The sequence below is a fragment of the Carya illinoinensis genome, chromosome 1, assembly GCF_018687715.1.
Source record: "Carya illinoinensis cultivar Pawnee chromosome 1, C.illinoinensisPawnee_v1, whole genome shotgun sequence".
In the NCBI taxonomy this organism is placed as follows: domain Eukaryota; kingdom Viridiplantae; phylum Streptophyta; class Magnoliopsida; order Fagales; family Juglandaceae; genus Carya; species Carya illinoinensis.
This window is the reverse complement of record NC_056752.1, coordinates 57,306,193-57,327,180: the sequence shown is the minus strand read 5'-3', so window position 1 is coordinate 57,327,180 and position 20,988 is coordinate 57,306,193. Positions and strand designations below refer to the sequence as shown.

The window sequence follows — 20,988 nt, the reverse complement described above, 5'->3', positions numbered from 1 at the left end:
CAAATGCACGGGCAATATACCCTTTACGCACATGAATTTATAAGTACGCACTCAACCATATATTTTCTGAGAGGAAATTTATATAACCTATCGACCTCATCGACTCAATTATTGCATGGGTCATGTTGATAGTTGTTAGTTGAGAAAATTTGGTTGGTCTCAAAACTCGCGAGTATTGTATCAGACAACTCATGATCGTTTGGCACATCATATTTGAAAATTTATGGCAGTAGTTGTGACTCTTGTAATTCATCCAAACCATATATATTTCGCTTAGCCCGCAAATCAATCTATGGAGGGTGTGCTATAGGCCGAATGCATGATGCCGTCAAAGCATGCCATGCCATCATATATATCATGGTCGCATGCATAAATGATGAAGTAGTAATAGTTAGGGATACACGTGAAAAAGGCAGACATCCTCGTTGTCAAAGTCCGGATGTAGATCCGCATTAATAGGTTCACGAATTCTCATGTACATAAAAAATAAGGTAAGAACATGTAGAGATAAAACAAAGGTACTGTTGGGAGTTGACTTCACAGGATGGGATTCTTGGGAGCTTGAGGCCGAATCTTTCAGCCCAGCCTGTATTTTAGTAGTCTTTACAGGCACAAGCAAGCTTCGCCAATTGCCATCGTTAAAAAATGCCTTCTGCCACGCATTGTTTTCCTCGCGCGTGGAAACCACAAACACTTGGATTTTGACAACCATCAATATTCGCACCAACACTCTTATCTATCATTTTTATTCGGACTCTTGCCATCTTGTTATCTTAAGGTTCCGTTGGTTAAAGAATCAGAATTTTAAATTTTAAGATCAAATATTATTATTATTTTGATATTTAAAAAGTTAAATTATTTTGTTATATTTTATATAGAGATTTGAAAAAATTATAATGATGATATGATCATTTCAAATTATATTTTGTATAAAAATTTAAAAAAATTATAATAATGATATGAGAATTTTTATATGTCAAATCGAATCTAAATATATGAGAGGGATCAAAGAACGGAAACTATTTAGAAATTAGGATTTTCGGTACTTTATTCAACTGTTCATACTGATTTTGGCCATTCAGGAATAGGATAATACCGATTGAAGAAATAAGTTATTGCAATCAAAGGATACAAATTTTGAGATTATTATTATTGTTATTATTATTATTATTATTATATACATATAGGACTTTATGGTGTGTATATTGTTTGTATGCATGCTTCTCCTTAGGATACATTCTAAGCATTAATTTGTTTTCTCCACAAGCCTTTCCAGGGGTATACTATCCATCAACGAAGACCTTCCCAAACATAGCATTTCTTGGACGCGGCTGTGATTATTCTCAAGATGCTCGTGATATATGCATGGTGGGCTAGCTGGAGCCTTTTTAGTTAACTTACCTTTAGTGGTTATGCATAATGGCGCACAAGGTTGACGTGGAGTCTATAACTGCATCTGAAGTACAAGGATGTGGGTGGAATATTAAGATTCATGCAGGCCGGCAAAAATATTTACCAAAATCTGTCAAATCTCAATTGTCATATTCATTACGGTCTGGTTTAGTTATGTAATTCAAATTAAATAAAATAAAATATTTTGTTGAAAGTTGAATAAAATATTATAATAATATGATTTTTTTAATAATTTTATTTTAAAATTTGAAAAAATTAAATTGTTGATCATGCTATATATGTTCAGAACGGCTTGATAGAGAACACAAAACAATCCGGAACTACTTAATTCTAATATTATTTCCTCTTTGGGCAGGTCCATCCTATAGATGGAGTTTAATAGACACCAATAGAAACTTGTTACATTAGCATTTCACAATATTTTTGTCTATAGTTGCTCACACTATAGCATTTGACAGCCTTCCCCCCCCCTCTCTCTCTCTCTCTCCCCTCATGAAACCCAGTCCCTCTCGTGTAGTCATAGCCCCACCCATTCCCTTCGACCCCAACCATCACCCACCTTTCCACGAAACTTACATTAATCTATAATTAAACACCAACAGAAGAAAGAAGAAACATAAGTTCAATCAATCCCTCATGAATTAGCACCACTAGTTATCAACATATTCAAGATCAATAATTATAATAAACCTTCAAAAAAAAAAAAAACTAGATTGAAAAAGCAAAAAATGGAGCTCATAATTAAGAAACCTAAGCCCTAACACGAATGTAGCTAGGAGAGGTGGGGGTATCCGAAGACGATGGATGTAGCGGTGACAGAGTCACAGAAAAGATAGATAGGAACAGCCGTGAGGAGCTTCAGTGTCTGTGCCAGATCTTTCGAGGTGGCTATGGCAGGCGTGGAGCTGCCTCTGCAAACGGTGGCAAAGAACACCGCAAGGTTCCTTCCTGTGCGCCATAGGGATCGGGTGTAAACAGATGTTACACTTCAACCCTTAACCAATGTTACGCATGTAAACGGGAAAATCCCATTTTTCAAGCATGTTCTGATTATGGTTATCAGGAAGCCATAAAATCGCGAGAAACAATCGGGTTTGCTCCTATGAACGGTTTCAAAGAGAAGTAATTGAGACCAAAAACCCAAAAAGTTTTTTTAGTAACTAACACACAGAGAGAGAGAGAGAGAGAGAGAGAGAGAGAGAGAGAGAGAGAGATTATGTTCGGGAGTCTGGGAAAGAAAATGAGAGATTTGGGGGGGGGGGGGGAGGGGAAGAGCAACGGGGAAGAATAAGTTTTTTCCTCTACATTGCATTGCACGACAGATTGGGTTTATGGCCTACGTGGCATGTTTTCATTTACGTCTATTATGTGGGGAAAAAAGGGTTAGCCAGTGTGAAGTTATTCTCTTCTAATATATATACTTATATTAGCTTCCTTAAATTTACCTGTAAACCAACTTTATTTTTGGCTTTGACACTCGGAAACAACTAAAAGTAGCCCTACTCTTTTTAAGGCCGAGTATGAGTTTTATTTTTCATGGACCATGACATTTCAACCAACTGCATGCAGGGAGATGTGATAGCATGCTTATTATACTGATTCCCGTGGATTCATGCCTTTGTCAGTGTCTTTTTAATTTCAGATGCTCAGGAGATAATTTTCTAAATTTCTAATTAAACATGCATGCTAGTTGTGGTCCATCCTACATTTGGTCCTCATACCGTATAATATATATAATAGCTTAAGATGCAAATGAAAGCTCCCAGAAGCCATAAGCAGCATGATCTACACCAAGTGAAACCACATAAATACTTGGTTTCTTTTGGGGAAAAAACAAATCTTGGAAAAATCTATATAAAAAAAAATACATCATAAAAAAATGTTAAAGTTGGATCAAAAAGAAATTGGAAAATAATTCAATATTCTACCTTAAGTTGTTTTCTATAAAACGAGCACCGTCTACATATGACGATTGAGCCTGCATATCCCTAAGTAAAACCTATACGTGCCTTAATTTTCTTTTAGATTGCGTTGGGAACATCTACTCATTTAATAATCATTTTGAAATTTTATTTCCCTGAAATAACTTATAATGGCGCATCTCTGACACCGTGTCTAAACTCTCCAATCGATCCGTTAATTCAAGTATATATATATATAGTTAATTATGACTATCCCATCTCTCTCTCTCTCTCTCTCTCTCTCTCTCTCTCTCTCTCTCTCTCTCTCTCTCTCTCTGTGCATCCGATATTGCATGGCATTGTGTCTTCCATTCAAATGTCACCTGCAGCTAGCAGTACTAGACAAACCCATTCTTTCTTTAGAGCGACAGGATTAATTATTTCTGTTTTATGTCTGCGCGCGGTAAATTAATTAAGGGGCATAATGCGGTCGTTAGCAACGTCCTATTATTATAAAGTTCAGTAGATTATATTCCTATTATTAAGTTGTTCTTGTGGATATATATATATATATATATGTGTGTGTGTGTATGTGATTATATTATACGCATTACAAGAAAGGTTATATATGCAGAAAATATACATTTAATATTTTTGTGGGATAATTGAGATTATAAATAACGGAATTAAATTAAGAATTTATAGATTACGTACGGATCGACCATCTTTTTTTTTTTTTTTTCTAAGCAAGCGAGTAGACTTCATCAAAAAAATAAAAAAGATAATACATGAGAAGGGGGTGGGGTTCCCCAACAAACGTTCCAAAACAATAACAACAGTGCAAAGAGATGGATAAAAAAAAAAAAAAGGTTTTAGCGACTAATTTCTTAGTCTTCACCCATGTCCTACTAAGAGGACGCCATCTTAAAAGACGGTGATAAGACGTTTGCAAAAAAATGCGAACAGTTCCGCTAGAAGCGGCGAGGGAGATGAGTGCACTGTTGTTTGTTGTTTTAAGATGATTTCTAGAAAGATCTGCAATCCTTTTTTTAAGTTCATCGGTTAGAAAAAACGAAAATATTGTAAAAAGTATGGTATCGGGTGGACTGATCTGCGGCCAAAAAACATCTGCAAATCCGCATATTTTAGATGGCGTGAGGCAACTAAGCACCGGTGGGAAGAGGATGGGGTGGCCCAAATCTAAAAGATCTCGACGAGCTGAAGCCACTCAAACGGCACGTGTAGTCGTCAAAGGCGTCGAAGTGCGGCAGCGCATGAAGACCACGTGTGAAAACAAGTCCCGCACGTGGAGCCGTTAGATGGATCGACCATCTAATCATGAATTAGGCAACTAAGAATATACCATCAATTTCCGATACATATTATATGTAATATTTAACTTCCCGTTAGATAACAAATATTGCATCATTACTACGTAAAAGATACGTACCTTGTTTTCTTTATAGGATGCCGCTACTAGCTAGGCTGCCCAGTGTGTAGTGTGATGGGCGTGTTTCTAGTATAAATTATATTTTTTAATTAATTTTTAAATATTTTTTTTTTAAATTATAAATTCACTAATACTCGCTTAATTAACTGAATTGGTCAGAAGAAAAAATTATAGACAAGCTAGCATTTTAATTCCTTCTTTATAACCTCCTGCATGCATATACGGACTAATTTATCTTTTTTGGGAGAGAGCTGATGGTGGCAGATCAGGAAATATCATGGATATTCTTGCTACAGCTATCGATGGTGGCGAATAGGCTATTGATTATTATTTTTTTTTTTCATACATTTTTTCTTATATTTTCAAATAATTTTTTTTTTTAAAAATTACAATATATTTACAAATACTTCCTTAATTTTTTTTTTTTTTTTAAAAACAATGGCCACCAGGTGGCTTTTATCCGTGGGAGTAACATTATTCAAATATTATTATATTGATGTATGTATATACATAAAGGCATCCACGTAAGTGTTGCATCATACATACGCAACTTACGTTATACACACGAATAAAAAATTTTAATTAAGAAGAGAGAGAGAGAGAGAGAGAGAGAGAGAGAGAAGGTACCTTTGTTTCTCCAAATGTCAGAGGAAAGAGTTGCCATTTCCAACTAGGTGGGTACCTATTTCTGCGAGCGCTCAACTGCAATATTCTAATGAACGGAAGTCATGAGGATACTGAATTTTGCAAAACATCTTCTTCGAACAAGAAGAGTGATGATGAGGAAGAGGCTGAGGATACTGTTAATGAAGCTGGCAAGCTGAAGAACGGTGGAAACTCGAACAATAGCACAGTGGAGAGTGAAAAGCTGAAGGAAGCTTCTGGATCTGTAAGACAATACGTACGTTCTAAGATGCCGAGACTCCGGTGGACTCCTGATCTCCATCTTTGCTTCGTTCACGCAGTTGAAACTCTAGGAGGTTCAGAGAGTAAGCATTAATTTAGATATTGTCTCTCTTTAATTAATCAATGAACCGTGCATATGCCATATATAGTACTGCTGATGATTATAGGTAAAAACTACGTATGTTCCAAAATATATTGTGAATTTCAACGGTGCAGAAGCAACACCAAAGTTGGTACTTCAATTAATGAAAGCCAAGGGTCTTAGCATCGCTCATGTGAAGAGCCATCTACAGGTACTTTAATAACAAAAAAATACCCTTGATTTGGAAACTTCGTAAACTGATGAATTTCACAAATTCAAGATATTTTTTAAACACTTGATGTTTTAATTTGTTTTGTAAGATGTATAGGAGCAAGAAGATGGATTCCAACAATCGAGGTAATTAGCTTTTTCGGCATCTTCGATTGGTGCAAAATTTAGGGTTTTTTTTTTCTTTTCTTTTGTTTTATCTTGGGTATCTTTCCTTTCCCCGATTTAACGGGTGGTCAGTTGCGACAGAGCAAGGGCTTTTCATGATGGAAAGCGGAGATCACCATATCTACAACCTTAGCCAACTTTCCATGTTACAAAGTTTCAATGGTCAAAGCCCTTTTTCTTCTGGCAATTTAAGGTATGATCATGCGAATCCTTAACTAACTTTCGAGTGCGAAATTTAGGGTTTTTTTGTCTATATATTACGAAAACAATAAGATCATAACCAGCTGTGTCTTTCACTCAAGATATGGTGATGCTTCCTTGAGACGGCATGACAATCAGACACAGTACTGGAAATGGACTCTTGGTCGCGCTAGTAATGTTGGAGTCTATGGTTCGGTCACTAGCAGATCCGTAATTGGAAGCAACGTTAAGTACAATTCGGAAGAGTGTAATTTACAGGTACGCGATTCTTCTTTCAGTGGAAAAGCTACTTGGTGGACAAGGCATCAATCTCTGGACGAGTTCCAGCCATGTCAAGGAACAAAGCAAACCCGACTAAAGCAAAGTTCAGTGGAATCAAACCTCATAATTCAATTTCAAGAGAGAGGTACATACCAAGGCAATTACTTGCACAATGCTGAACTTCCCCATGAAGACTGGAGAAATTTTCAAGAAGCGCAAAACAGCCGGAAAAGGAAGGCGTTGGATTCAAACTTCGGCCTAGATTTGAATTTGGCTCTTAAGGCAGCACCAAGCAACGATGAATTTGAAAACAGTACTTTGGATGGCGACGAGGTTGCTAGTAGTTTGTCTCTTTCACTGTCTTCATCACCACCCTCAAAGCAGTTTGGCAGGTTGAAGGATGGAGATATTGGTAGTAGAAAACTTCATTCGAGGGGGACGAATACACTGGATCTGACTTTATGAATGAGACAATTCTGAGTGAGATCTTGAGGTACTTGTCCCATAGCAAATGTATTATATCATTCTCATGAACCAGCATATATACAAGGTAATGGTCATCATCACTTGTTCCTCTTTTGTTGTTTCCATTGCTTGTACTACGCATGATACGATGATATATGGCTAGCTAGTAATCTTCAATTGGTGAGCATCGAGGGTTTGAGTGGCTAGCTCTTGCTATATTAGTGGCAACCCCCACCACACTAAACAATCAAAGATGGTAAGAAGATATGAAGCTAATACTCGCATAAAAAGTGTACGATTATTTGGTTTCAACTTTTTGAGTTTAGAAAATTCGGCGTACGAGTTGTAATTTAGTGTCATTTCCAACATTAATCCTTATAAACTTCAACAGATTTTAATGGTTCTAATTTATAGCTTTGACGAGTAATTCATCTCTCATTATTGCAATTAAATGCATGATATATGTATTCTATTTGAGTTGCGAGTCTGCGCGCAGCACTTTTTCCAGCTGCTCATTAAAAAAAAAACTGAACTAATCGGTAGTATATCTGGCGAAAATTTGTCAACAAATTATTAAAGGAAATAATAAAACAAACTGTCGATCGAGTATATATCCAACCAGCAAACGTAAGTGAATATAATTGAAATTTTTCTTTTTGATAATTCAGATCATAATTAATTAAATCGCTTACTGGCCGTATGTGGAAATTAGAATTTAACCAGTTATTGCAATTAGGTTAATTTTGTAATATCTCTAAATGATCATCAGTTAATTAATATCACTACAAGAAAATTAGATTTTTGTGACCAATTTACTACAATCAAAAGACTATTTAATTGCAACCAATTTTAGCTGAAAATTAATAATCATTTTGTTGGAATTAACTCGTCACAAATAAGCAATTTTCTTATAATATATATTGGTATAATGCTGATATTTTTCTAATTCCAAGATTAGTACGTATTTTGACTACCGTACGCGCGTAATGGGATGGGATAAATCATAAGCTCTTGTAATGAAACCAGTTTTGTGTGTACGTACTTATTGACCAATTGGGCATGCATACTCTCTCTAATTACTCTCAATCTCTCCAAATTGCCCCTGAAGCAAGTTAATTAATCGGCCTGTACGTCTGAGTCACAGGCCTATTCCACATTTGCCAGACTCGTATAAAATGGGTTGCACTTGAACCCGATCGAGCTTGAACCAAGTCCCAACATCATTTTGATCTAAAATATCAGATAGTGGCCATCATCTAGTATCCAAACTTGTTAATTCTGCTCCTTATACTGGCCGGAAAGCTCGTCAATTATATATAAAAAGGTAGATGATCATGTTTTTAATGATGAACTTGAAGGTTTTGAAGGCGTTGAAGCAATTGTCCCACGCGATGCGATCGAGCTTGTTGAGAAACTGGAAATCCTGCGGTACTGCTACTGGTGGCTGGCCGTGAGTGGTGAGAATGGAGAGGGGATTGCAGGATTTGTAATTGGTCAAGCAATTAATGGGTTCACTACAAGAAATCGGGGTTATTCCGGCGATTTAATAATCGCCGCAAAATATTTCGTTGGCAAAAGTATGTTTTGCCGGCGAGTTAAAAATCCCCGCGAAATTCATGATCTAATAATACCATTTACTAGCCGGGGCTTATAATAACTATTGCAACGACTATAAAATCGCTGCTATATTGCAATATACTTTTGCCTGCGCCAAAACTACGTCACTTTACCTCTATCTTTGGGCGCGAAGTATTATTTTTCATCCTCGTCCCGCGTCCCCCCCCCCTGCAACCACCAAAACCCACCCCCCGATTCCCTACGGCCTGCTCCTTCGTTCTCCACAGCCGAGTAAAACATACTGTCCTTCTCCAAAAGACCACCGACGCCATATGCTTACCTATTTCAGCCGAAGGAAATCTCCAGCGATTTAGCCACACCACCACCACGCCATTTTCTTCCCACGGAGGTTGAACCAGAGTCCATACGGCTGAAAGCTTCAGGTTCCATTCTTCGTCTCTCTCTCTCTCTCTCTCTCTCTCACACACTATCTCTCTCTCTCTCACTCGTGAAAACCCTCTGATTTTGTAATCCTAGGGCATTCAGTTGTTTCCCCTTCTCTATCTCCACCGAAGATTGAATGGGAAAGTTGGTGCTGCACGGCTTGTGAAGTGCTTGGAGTTCTGAGTTTCCGACCACTGGTAAGCACCTTCTCCTTCTCTGCTTCTCACCACACACCCACGTTCACTTCAAGTTATAATTTTTTAGCCCCATCCTTTTCGTTCGGTATTTAACAACTGATTTTTTGCTTCCTAATTGAACTATAGTTTTAAAATTTGGACTTGAATGTAAAATGGAAACAATATTCCATTCTGAAACCCCCAATTGCAGTTCAATAATGATGCAAATGGTAGCCGACCTGCCAAGATAGATATAACTGGCTTTAGTGATTTTAAATTAAATGCTGCTGGGCTGTTCTCTGGTATTTAGTTTATCTGATTTTATCACTATGGAAAATTAATTATTGAACTGTTTCTTAGTTTTTGGCCTATGCAGCGAGTTGCTTAGGGTTTTTATTTGAAATCTGTGCTTCTCCAGTTTCTGTATATAAGAGTCCCTGACATTTCTTGCTTCTCATCTGTTCCTTTGTATGGTTTATACTTTATTTGTTGCATGGATGATTTGTGTTTTATTGGTTTGTTTCTGTTATAGTACCCTGTGGGGCTGGTTTGATGTTGGTGGTTTGTGGTGATCATTTTCCCTAGCCTTCAGACAGTTTTTAATTTGTATTGTGTTAAGTATTCTTTTTTTCACTTAAATAGGTATGTGATTTTAATTTTGACAAGTATAAAAGAGATAGTATAAGAGAACTCCTCTACATGATTTCTGATGGGACTATTCCATACAAATCAGGGTTATCTCTTCCCTCAACACCTTAAACTTGTGGGCGAGTTATCTTTTAAGGGATATCAACATTTGTAATGTTTTTCTTTAGTTCTGTTTCTGCTTTAGATTGTACTTAGGTTTATTCTCTTGTATACTACCCGTGTACTTGGGCTATGCCTATTTACTATGAATAAAATCCATAATATCTATCAAAAAACATAAAAAACCTATATGTTAGTTAGCTGGAAAATGTTCAACAGAGTTTTTTCCAGCTAGACATTTTTGGATGCCATATGAGTTTTGGAAAACGGATGACAAATTTAGCCTTTTGATTGCTCTATGTTCATGATCACTAATATGATGTAGAAGAGTCTTTGAATCATTATTTTAGAACTTAGATCAGCAAAAGAGTACTCACTTTTGCATCATGCATTTAGAAGCCACAGTTTGTGTTTTTATCAAATAGGCGAATATGGCATAGCATTTTTTGTGTTATTTTGTTAAGAGTAGGTTACACATTTATTACTTGCAGATATCGCTTGCTTTAAGTACTCTATCACAGTTTGTAATACTGTAAATAGTTACAGTATCAACATCAAACTAGTTTTTAGTAAAAAACTACCGGGCTAAAGTAAATCTCTTTGCTAACTTTTAGTGCACATGTATTAAAATATGTATTAAATAAAGTATTAAAAAAAGTTAATTTTTATTCTCTAGAAATACTTATTATAAACTAAAGTAAGTATACAAAACTGACAACTCCATTTTTGGATCAAGATGTATGGGGGTTCTTCCTTTAACTTGAGATATTGAACATGCATATGATTGTTAAATCTATTCTTCCCAAACATTTTATACCCACACCAAAATTTGGCAGATCATACATCAAAGCTATTTAAATTGACCAACTTTATGAATAAGTTTAGAGAAAAAAGATGTGATGCATATCGCTAACATCAATACACCTGTAATAAAGGAACTTCCTCGATGGGCAGTTCCGCTCCAAGGTCTCCACGAGCAACCATTGCCTGCAAAAAAATAAAGAAAACTAGTTCTGTTGCCATAGGAAGGATGATATGTCTTTGAAGGTCACAAAAAGATTCTTTCAGATCCTTAATATGTTTCCTCATATCAAAAAAAAAAAAACTAGAAGATTTGTCCAAAAGATTGCTAATTAGTTAACAGTGAGTACAAGCATGTTATTTTTATGGTTCCCTTTTTTTTTTTTTTTTTCTGGGTGGGGGGGTGGTGTGGTGACCATAAATTCTGTCCTGATTTCTTTTGTACTTATATAATCATCTGTTTTTAATTCTTTGAGAATATTAAGCAGGCAATGAACTTAATGTAAAACTTCCCACAGCAGTTTTTTCTGAGATTAGGGATCACCTGTCAGCACACTTCTTAACTTTTAACAACTGCGAAACACCTGCAGTATTATATGTTTTACTACTAATATTGTTTTAATAATTGGTTGCTTAGGCCCTGTCTCTTTCTTGGAAATAATTGTGTGTTTTAATTTGCATTTGGTTTGAATTTGCAGCAGATTGCCATTGTGCAGCAATAGCAATTAAAACATCACGCACATCCTGCCGCGACTGTTGTTGCTAAATAGGTAACTATGATTTTGTATTTTTGGCCTACTTTCTGGCTTGATTTGCTGTGAGTGGCAGAAAAGTACAAGAACTTAGATCCATGAAATCCTAGATGCATAAACCAGTGGACTTGGTATGGACTTTTTGGTTTTAAAGACTACCATGTATAAAGCGAATAATCCAAAATTTCAATACTATTTTTGTCATCCGTTTGTCTTCCATGTTTAAAACAGTATTTTGATGAATACATATAGAGCTAAAACATTAACGACCAATTCTATGTTTACACTTATATATATGGCCTGTTTAAAACAGCTTGTTTTTCTCCTATGAATTCTTTGTACAATGTGGGATCTGATTATTTATATGTTGATTATAATATCACATATTAGTTATATATATGTTATAACTAGTGTGTGTTTTATATAGAATTATTCAAATTTACTTTTAGTGTGATTAAAAGAATAGAACATCATATCCTAGTATTTTAGATTGTTTAAAGTTAATTTATCTTTTTACTCGTTTTGGGATCTCAGATAACAAAATTGAGTCTTTTGTTATAAAAATTTAATTGAATGGAAATATAGATTTTATTTTATTTATTTTTATTAATAAACAAAAGACTCAATATACTTTTGTTTATTTATATGAAATAGATTAGTTAAACTGAATTAGAAAAATAAATAAATTGATGATTTAAGGATCGATGGCCACCGACCCTATTAGAGAAACCCAACAAATCTAGATTTTAAGGAAGGTCACCCTTAATTGATAGTCATGTCCCTTTTTGTACAGGCCTCTGGATCTCTCTCTGCCATTACTTCAAATCTTTGGGTTTTGCCTCTACCATTAGGCTCTAGCCTTCCTTTAGTGCTGATAAGAGAGGCAGGCCAAGGGCCACATGAGCAGTTTGACATTTGTGTTTGTGGTTGAGTTATTGACCATGCTAACTCAATAAGAAATTAAAGGGTTGACCAGATTTGGGTTTTTTTTTTTTTTTTTTAAAACGTCAACTATAATTTTTGCATATAATTATAAAAATGTTATAATTCTAAATAAATAAATTTACAAATTGCTATAAATTTGTAACTCGTGAAAATAATTTGTGACATTTTACATATATTAATATGATTATAAATTTATTTTTATAATCATTTTGGTTCTAATAATAATCCACTTTAAATTAATTTTAGATGAAATTAATTAAAGGGTTGTCAACTTGATCATTCATTAATTAATTTCCATTAAAAACAAAAGGAAAGTTGCAGCATTAGTAGCAGTAATTACTTAAGACCTTGAGTGAACTGATGTGAATAGATATAGGAAATTGGGGAGAGATAAATGTAACCATGATCGATGGGGGTACTGGAGGGCCTGAGGCAGGCAGCTGGCCCTGCTGTACGTACTTAAAATCGTGTCTACACAGACAATGACTGCCCCTTTGCTTTGCTTGCTTGCTTGCTTGCTTTATTTGATGTGATCAGAGTCCAAAGTCTGGGCACAAAGCATTAAAAATAGTACAGAAGTAAAAACCAGCAAGTAAAAAGAACATTTACTTCTATAATGCAGCAGTGTATAGATATATTTATATAGACCGGCCTCCCTAAGTACTTAAAGCTTAGGGATTTTGTCCTTGTCTATGCAAGGTACATGATCATCAGCTAGACAGCTACATCCATCTTTTATAGCAGAAAGCTATTGTTATTGTGGGTGATGTTCTCTAGGAGGCTGGAAGAAGGCCCATCCTCATGAGTCATGCAACAACGAACCAATGAATACTAGAAATCATTGGATTGATATACCAGTTATCCCCCGAAAATGCCTAGACTTCAAGTTAAACATTTATACTCCATTCATGAGGTCCACGCTATGTTCGTTTAGGGATCCAATTGGTAACTAAATTTAATCACTCAATCAAGATTGTGATACCATGTGATCAGAGGCTTCTCTTATAATCTTGATGTCTAATGTACAACTCAAATTTCCTCACTCATTCCACTAACTCAACTGTGGAATGAGTGATACTTGTAACATACACACCTTTCTCATATGAGCAAGGCTTTCAACAGATACACATGCTAGACATATGTGTATGAATTCTACATTTCTTCATGTTCAAATTTCATGTACTATACCCGTCATGCAATTGCATGATGTTCCCAAAGGTCATATATTTTGCATAAATTTTTCCATGTTTGTCAAACGTGACTTCATCAACTACCTGGTAATCATGGGCTCTGTTTGTCTAACTCTATTCCTCACCCACTTTTTTTAGATGGACAAAAGTTGGATGAATGAGCCCGATAGACTATTATCACCTGCATACGCCGAAGGGGTTAAAAATTTCCTGACACAAGCCCAAATTCATGCAAGTGGACGGGATCGCATTCGGTGTCCTTGCCGTACATGCCTTAACAATCTGTGGCTTCCTATACTTGAGGTGGAAACCCATTTGTTCATGAAAGGGATCAATCCAAATTACACACAATGGATATTTCATGGGGAGGAGGATACCACACAATACGTCAGTGACGACGATATCTCGAATGAGGATATACCCGAAGATGATTACATTGATGACATGCAGCAGATGTTGGATGACATGCGTGCAGGCACCTTTGTTGATGTGCCACAAGAGAACACTGGATCATCAAATAGGCCACCAATTCCTGAAGATTCACCAGCAACGTCTTTTGACAAGCTACTGGAGGATGCCCGACGTCCTCTTTTCGACGGGTGTACAACATTTACAAAGTTGTCTTTCATTGTGAAGTTATTACACATCAAATCAATCGGTGGATGGTCAATTAAATCATTTGACATGCTCCTTGCTCTATTGCGGTCTTCCTTTCCTGATGCGCTCTTACCACAATCATATGAGGAGTCAAAGTCTTTGGAGCGCGGGTTGGGTTTCAATTACCATAAAATCCATGCGTGCCCCAACGACTGCATCTTATTCTGGAAGGAATATGCCACGCTTAATGAATGCCCCATATGTAAGGCTTCGAGGTGGATGCCAAATACACACGGATCACGCGTCATACCTCAAAAAGTGTTGCGCCATTTTCCGTTGAAACCGAGATTGCAGCGTCTTTTTATGTCTGCGAAGATAGCAGGTGATATGAGATGGCATAAAGAGCATCGGGCAATAGAAGATAATAGTATGAGACATCCGGCTGACTCTGAGTCTTGGAAGAAATTTGATGAACATCATAGTTGGTTCGCTGCGGATCCTCGTAATGTTAGGCTCGGACTAGCAAGTGACGGCTTCACTCCCTTCAACAACTTGGCTAAACCTCATAGCATTTGGCCTGTGATCCTTGTCCCGTATAACTTGCCGCCATGGTCATGCATGAAAGACCAATTCTTTATAACATCTCTGATTATTCCAGGGCCAAGGTCACCAGGGAATGAGATCGATGTTTACTTGCAACCGTTGCTGGATGAGTTGCTTGAACTCTGGGAATATGGGGTACCCACATATGATGCCTCAAGTAAGGAGACGTTTACGCTGCATGCTGCATTGTTGTGGACAATCAATGACTTTCCTGCATACGGGAATCTCTCTGGCTGGTCAACAAAGGGAAAATTAGCTTGTCCGTCTTGTAATGCTGACACGGACTCCAATTGGTTGAAATATGGCCGAAAACATTGTTATATGGGACACCGACGTTTCTTACAGCCAGATCACATGTGGAGAAGGAGGAAAGGGTTGTTCAACGGTAAAGAAGATCATCGCATGCCACCAAGGGATTTGGGAGGATACGATATTCTAACTCAATTGCAGATGATTGGGGATGTGACGTTTGGCAAATCTGTTAGGAAGAGAAAACGTACTGCCGAAGAGCTGAATTGGACAAAGTGCAGCATATTCTACACGTTACCTTACTGGTCAACACTTCGACTTCGGCATAATTTAGATGTTATGCATATTGAGAAGAATATTGCCGAGAACGTCTTATTCACTTTAATGAACAGTTCAGGAAAAACTAAGGATAATATCAATTCAAGGCGTGACCTGGAGTTATTGGGCTATAGAAAAGAATTACATTTGAGGCGTGAAGGTGATCATGTAACAATGCCGCATGCACTGTACACATTACATGGAGATGAAAGGAAGAAGTTATGTGAGTGGCTACGCGATATCAAATTTCCAGACGGGTTCTCTTCCAATATCTCGAACTGTGTTTCTACACGTGATAGCAAAATCACTGGGTTGAAAAGCCACGACTGTCATGTTTTCCTTCAAAGACTACTCCCAATTGCTGCAGGGGGGTTTTTAAGAAGTGACATTGCCTTGACTTTGACTGAACTTAGCACTTTCTTCAAAGAGTTGTGCGCTCGCACACTGGATGTGAATCGCCTATCCCAGCTCCAAACTGATATAGTCACCATTTTATGCAAACTGGAGATGATATTCCCTCCCTCCTTTTTCGATGTCATGGTCCATCTAGCTGTCCATTTGCCCCATGAGGCTATACTTGGAGGTCCAGTACAATATAGGTGGATGTACCCATTTGAGAGATATCTAGGCAAATTCAAGCGGTATGTTAAGAATAAGGCCCGACCAGAAGGTTCAATAGCCGAGGCCTACATTCATACTGAATGCCTGACATTTTGCTCCATATACCTCCAAGATGTTGAGACGCGCTTCAATCGAGCTGACCGCAACATTGATGCTGATGAAGAGGAAACTATAGATGGATTCCGAGTTTTTAACCAGAAAGTTCGTCCTTTGGGTATAGCTTCCAATGTGCAATTAGAAGATAAACTCTTTAAGGCAGCCATATGGTATGTGCTCAACAATTGTCCGGAGATTGGACCCTATATACAGTAAGCATCAATCTCTTTTAGATCAAAATCTACTTCCATCTCAAACTTAACAAGTTTTTATATATGCATGCCCATAACGCTTGTTGAACTGTGTTGCGATTATGTGCTCCAAATTCAGGGAACACTACGAGAAATGTAGGGTGCAACACCCAAATAGCATCGTGAGCACGCATCAAACCGAGTTTGCAACTTGGTTCAAGCACTGTGTAAGTTCTCCTCCATACTTATCTATGTTGACATCATAAATTTATTTGACATGTTTTGGAATTATGAAAATAATAAAAACTTGTAAATCTTCAACAATATTGCTATAGATCCAGGAACATCGTACCAAGAACCCGCTTGATGTGTCAGCTGATCTGTATGCGTTGGCTTGCGGGCCTGACCGTTGGGTTGCATCATATGATGCATGCATAATAAATGGAAAGCGGTTTCATACGAAGGGTCGTGAACTTCGCCGGCGTACACAAAATTCTGGGGTTTTGGTAACTGGGGACGAGGCCACAAATAATGCAGACTTTTATGGTTGTCTTAAAAATATCATAGAGTTACGCTACATGGAGTGGCGTCGGGTGTACCTATTTGAATGTGATTGGTTTGACGTTGGTGATCGAAAACGAGGGGTTCGGGTGGACGACCATATGATTAGTGTCAACTTGAGCAGGACTTGGTATAAGGATGAACCGTTCGTGTTGGCAAGTCAGGCTGATCAATGTTTCTACATAAGAGATTTAAGGGTGAAAGGGAATTGGGGTGTTGTGCAGAACTATACAAATAGGAATGTATACAACATTCCGTCCATGTTGAGGAGTAACGCAGATATTAATGATGGCGAATCAAGTACCCATGAGGCCGATCAAGAAAATGAGTCATCATATTATTATGAACCAGTGCAGTGTGATAACTCTGATCCAGTGTCAACTCCACTGGATCGGCTTGATATACCACCTAGCCATATTGATGCACGGGAAGTCATGCATGTGGATGGTCAATGCATAGATTCATCAGACTTTATTAATGATGACATGATGAATTCTGGCTCTGAAGATGCGTGTAGTGAGGGGGAATATTCAGATGAGGAGGACCTATCCACAGACGATGATGTTGGGTCAGATTAATAAAATATGCCAGGAACTTCTTTGCATTAAGGTTGGTACCACAGATTGTGACATTAAGTATTCAATATTGTTTGTGATTACCAATGTTTTTTTTTTCCACATTAAGTATACTTTTTGATTTCTTTGACTGAACTAATATGTAGAATATCACTCCCTTGTTTTTATATTCTTATTTGCTGTAGTATTGTTTGACTTACAGTTTGTATTTCTATGAGTGATGCTTATTCAGGTGAGGGGAAAACAATAATACGTCACATTAAGGGAAAACCACTGCACAGACAAGTTTTGGTCGGGATTGCTTTCTCCTACTAGACCAATTTATCAAGAAGGCCCATCTTCAAGCTGGCGGCATGAGGAGCGCTATTAATTATCAAGGTATATAATTTATACTAATCTCTTCATGGCCTTTGTAATTATATGTGTATCATAGTGCAAGGGTTAGTCTACTAACATACTGTTGAAATTGGTAGATAATTGATCTTATTTCGAACCACTCTCGTATTACTTTCAGATTTTTGGTGTTTATGGACCTAACGTTTGTTAAAATTATTTTGTAATAATACACACGCAGGTGACCGAGCCGGACCCAGTTCTAGAGGCAGAGGGAGGCTGCGAGGTATTCGGGCTAGGCGCCATGTACCGTACTCGGCTCGCCACAACCGACCAAGGGGAGCGAAAATCGCCTCATATCACAGCCCGGAGGAGTGTAATCCTGGCTCGTCGGATGACTCCACACAGCCCCCAAGTCCCCCACCATCTACCAACCCAATCCCCACACCAGCGCCTACTCGGGAAGCCTCACCAGTGCGCGAACAATCACCTCCTAGAGAAGACGCGAGATTGGAGGACGCCAGTATACCACAAACTGGTATATTGACTTTTTCGATATATATTGAATGCATTGACAAAATATGTGTTTGTTATAATTATGTTTCTTTGACATTACATATACTAAGCTAGTGAGTTTTTCAATACAGTTGCGGACGCCCCCACAGAACCTGAAGTAACGCAGCAACAAAGAAAACGATTTCGTGGGCCCGCTAGATGCATCGAGTTTGAGAAGGTGAGGAAGTACGGGAAAATACTTTTAAAGATAAATGATGGTGAGACTGCCCCGTGTTGTGAGCATGCTTCTATGTTCACGACACGAGTATCCTGGATTGTTAAACAATACTGTGACATGAGCTATGCGCGCTGGACCGATGTCCCAGAAGCCATGAAAGAGGAGCTCATTGATCGTGTTCGGGTAAGTGATATCAATTCGATATCATATGATGAGTTTGAAGTGGTTTATATGTCTCATAATGGTAATATTAATACTAGTTTGCTCTGAATTGTAGTCTGACTTCGTGCTCGACTGGGAACGGGAAAACCACCGATTGACGGTGACAAAGGCACTTCGTAAGCGCTTCAACTCCTTCCATCACGATTTGCACAAGATTTACCAATCATTTGAAAGCCATGAAGAGGCGTTAGCTAGTGGGACAAGCTTGGTGGACCCTCTTGTATGGGTCAAGTTGTGTGGAAGGTGGGGCAGTGATGCATTTAAGGTATATATTAACCAACTCAAATTTCTGTAATAAATCCTTAAATTAGTATGTCTAAAGAGGCAAATATAGTGGCTGTTCAACATAGCTAACCAAAAAACGTGTGCATTGCAGAAAATTTCATCTCAAAACCGGGAGAACAGGAAGAAGCAGGCAATTAATCACACATCAGGACGTAAATCATTCGTCCGAATCCTTGAGCAAAAGGTATGAGAATGCCTCCCAACTGACCATGTTCATTTTAATAATCTTGATCGCATTCCAAACACGTATTTTCTATAAAAACGTTCCTCTACATGTGAATCCATTTTCCTTTGCATTTTTGTGATATAATTACCACAAAGTTGGGTAGTGGTTGAATAACACGATGTGCTATTTGTAATTCCATGCACATAAGTTAAACAATAAACTTATGTTTCTACCTCGAAAAACTTCTTATACGTGTTGCTCATCTTCTGTAGCGCGCTGAGAATGGAAATTTGGTTGACTTCTATAAAGAGACGCGCTGGTCGAAGAAGAAGAACAAGTTTGTGACAGATGCTACAGAAGAAACATACGTGAGTAGATTACATACAGTCCATCTCCCTACAATATACTATTTTTGACAATAATAAATGAGTAATTTTTTAGGAAGAACTTATGTTAATAATCGTTGTTCTGTGCATGTGCAGAAGGAGATGACAGGTAGGTTGGATGGCCTAGAACCAGAGCAACGTAATGATGAGGCAGCAGCGACTGTCTTCAGGGAGGTCCTTGGCCATCGACCTGGATATGCGCGAGGACTCGGGGAGATGGTCATTCCCGAGTCAAGTAGACAACGTGACCAACTTAAGATGCAATGCTACCTGTCTGAGATTGAAAGACACAAGAAAGACTCTAAACAACATAAGAAAGATGCTGAAGCGTATAAGAGTCAGCTGGATGAAATGAGATCAGAGATGCGGGCTCTTAGGGCGCATCAGATGCAGACTGATAGATTGCTTCAGGAGTTCTTTAAGGATCATCCTTCATTCACTGAGTCGTATCGACAGACTCAGTGTAACGATTCCCCCGACCCATAAGGGGGGTGACATGCTCCTTGGTTTTTTGTACTGGATTGGGTGGTTTTTTGTTAGACAATATCACAACTGGGCAATACATATATATATATATCTATATAAATATATCCATCTCAATATATATAGATATTACTATATCTATATAAATATAACCTGAAAGGATTTGACAGTTTGAGTTATGGAGGTATGATTTCTGTCCTCAGCATTTTTAACACCTAATTTTTGCTTGGGCTTGTTTGGGGGGTTTCAACTTTTAAGGTTTGAAGTGGTGGTGTTTTATTGCTACATTTGGCAGGGGAAATTGGAACAAATTAGATCTGTTTTTACGAGGCTGACACCTTGCATCATATGGTTCCAACAAAATGATGAAAAAAAGGGAGTAAGACTTTTGTAAAAGCTTGAAAGTGTGACGTAAGCTGTTGGAAAACGTGCATGGTAAGTGGGTTTGGTTGTATGTTTCTTCATGTAAATGGGGGAAAACGAAAAGTTACTTTTTCTAAGTTCGTTGTGCTTGTTACCATAAAGTTTATATTTAATTTGGAGTTGTTCATTGATCTCTACCTGTTTTGTAATGAGACCCAGTTCTATTCACGTAGAGGTTGAGATGAGAAGCAAGGAGGACGCGTACAATCTTCCATTTCAGACTTAATCAAAACTGAACAGAGTTTGGAGGAGAGAGTTCCAAATGAATCAGATAAGCTGGAATGGTATTTCTGTATTTACATTTTTAGCTCCCAGCTGATACTATTATGTTTCTAGATCTCATTTATTGTCTTCAAGTATATCATACAGTTATATATAAATGTAAGTTATATTACATATTATCTTAAATAACAGAACTAGTAGCTTCCATAGGGTTTTGGTCAAAAGGAGGATGTTTCA

General features: G+C 37.6%; 3 protein-coding genes and 1 long non-coding RNA gene across 5 annotated transcripts; all 4 read left to right on the top strand.

The window, feature by feature from the left end:
• Positions 1 to 5,361: 5,361 nt before the first annotated feature.
• LOC122303777 lies at positions 5,362 to 7,359 on the top strand. 2 transcript variants are annotated; one of them, XM_043115737.1, is made up of 5 exons: positions 5,362 to 5,753; positions 5,887 to 5,963; positions 6,073 to 6,109; positions 6,230 to 6,341; positions 6,451 to 7,359. In XM_043115737.1, the coding sequence occupies exons 1-5, from the start codon at positions 5,480 to 5,482 to the stop codon at positions 7,073 to 7,075; spliced, it is 1,125 nt and encodes a 374-aa protein (XP_042971671.1). In that variant the 5' UTR covers positions 5,362 to 5,479; the 3' UTR covers positions 7,076 to 7,359. The 2 variants fall into 2 exon arrangements, with proteins under 2 accessions (XP_042971671.1, XP_042971664.1); XM_043115730.1 differs by having other exon boundaries at positions 6,221 to 6,341.
• Positions 7,360 to 8,861: 1,502 nt separating this feature from the next.
• On the top strand, positions 8,862 to 11,756 carry LOC122303773. The gene is made up of 3 exons (XR_006240817.1): positions 8,862 to 9,075; positions 9,170 to 9,273; positions 11,499 to 11,756. It is a non-coding gene; the product is annotated as an uncharacterized LOC122303773 (long non-coding RNA).
• A 2,375-nt stretch (positions 11,757 to 14,131) lies between these two features.
• LOC122301351 lies at positions 14,132 to 17,501 on the top strand. Its single transcript, XM_043112635.1, has 5 exons — positions 14,132 to 15,563; positions 15,822 to 16,037; positions 16,188 to 16,341; positions 16,502 to 16,589; positions 16,698 to 17,501. The coding sequence occupies exons 1-5, from the start codon at positions 14,132 to 14,134 to the stop codon at positions 17,499 to 17,501; spliced, it is 2,694 nt and encodes an 897-aa protein (XP_042968569.1).
• Positions 17,502 to 17,711: 210 nt separating this feature from the next.
• LOC122301342 lies at positions 17,712 to 20,168 on the top strand. Its single transcript, XM_043112622.1, has 7 exons — positions 17,712 to 17,730; positions 18,073 to 18,369; positions 18,479 to 18,747; positions 18,842 to 19,051; positions 19,163 to 19,255; positions 19,510 to 19,605; positions 19,720 to 20,168. Exons 1-7 carry the CDS (start codon positions 17,712 to 17,714, stop codon positions 20,107 to 20,109), a joined length of 1,374 nt encoding a protein of 457 aa, XP_042968556.1. The 3' UTR covers positions 20,110 to 20,168.
• The last annotated feature ends 820 nt before the right edge of the window (positions 20,169 to 20,988 follow it).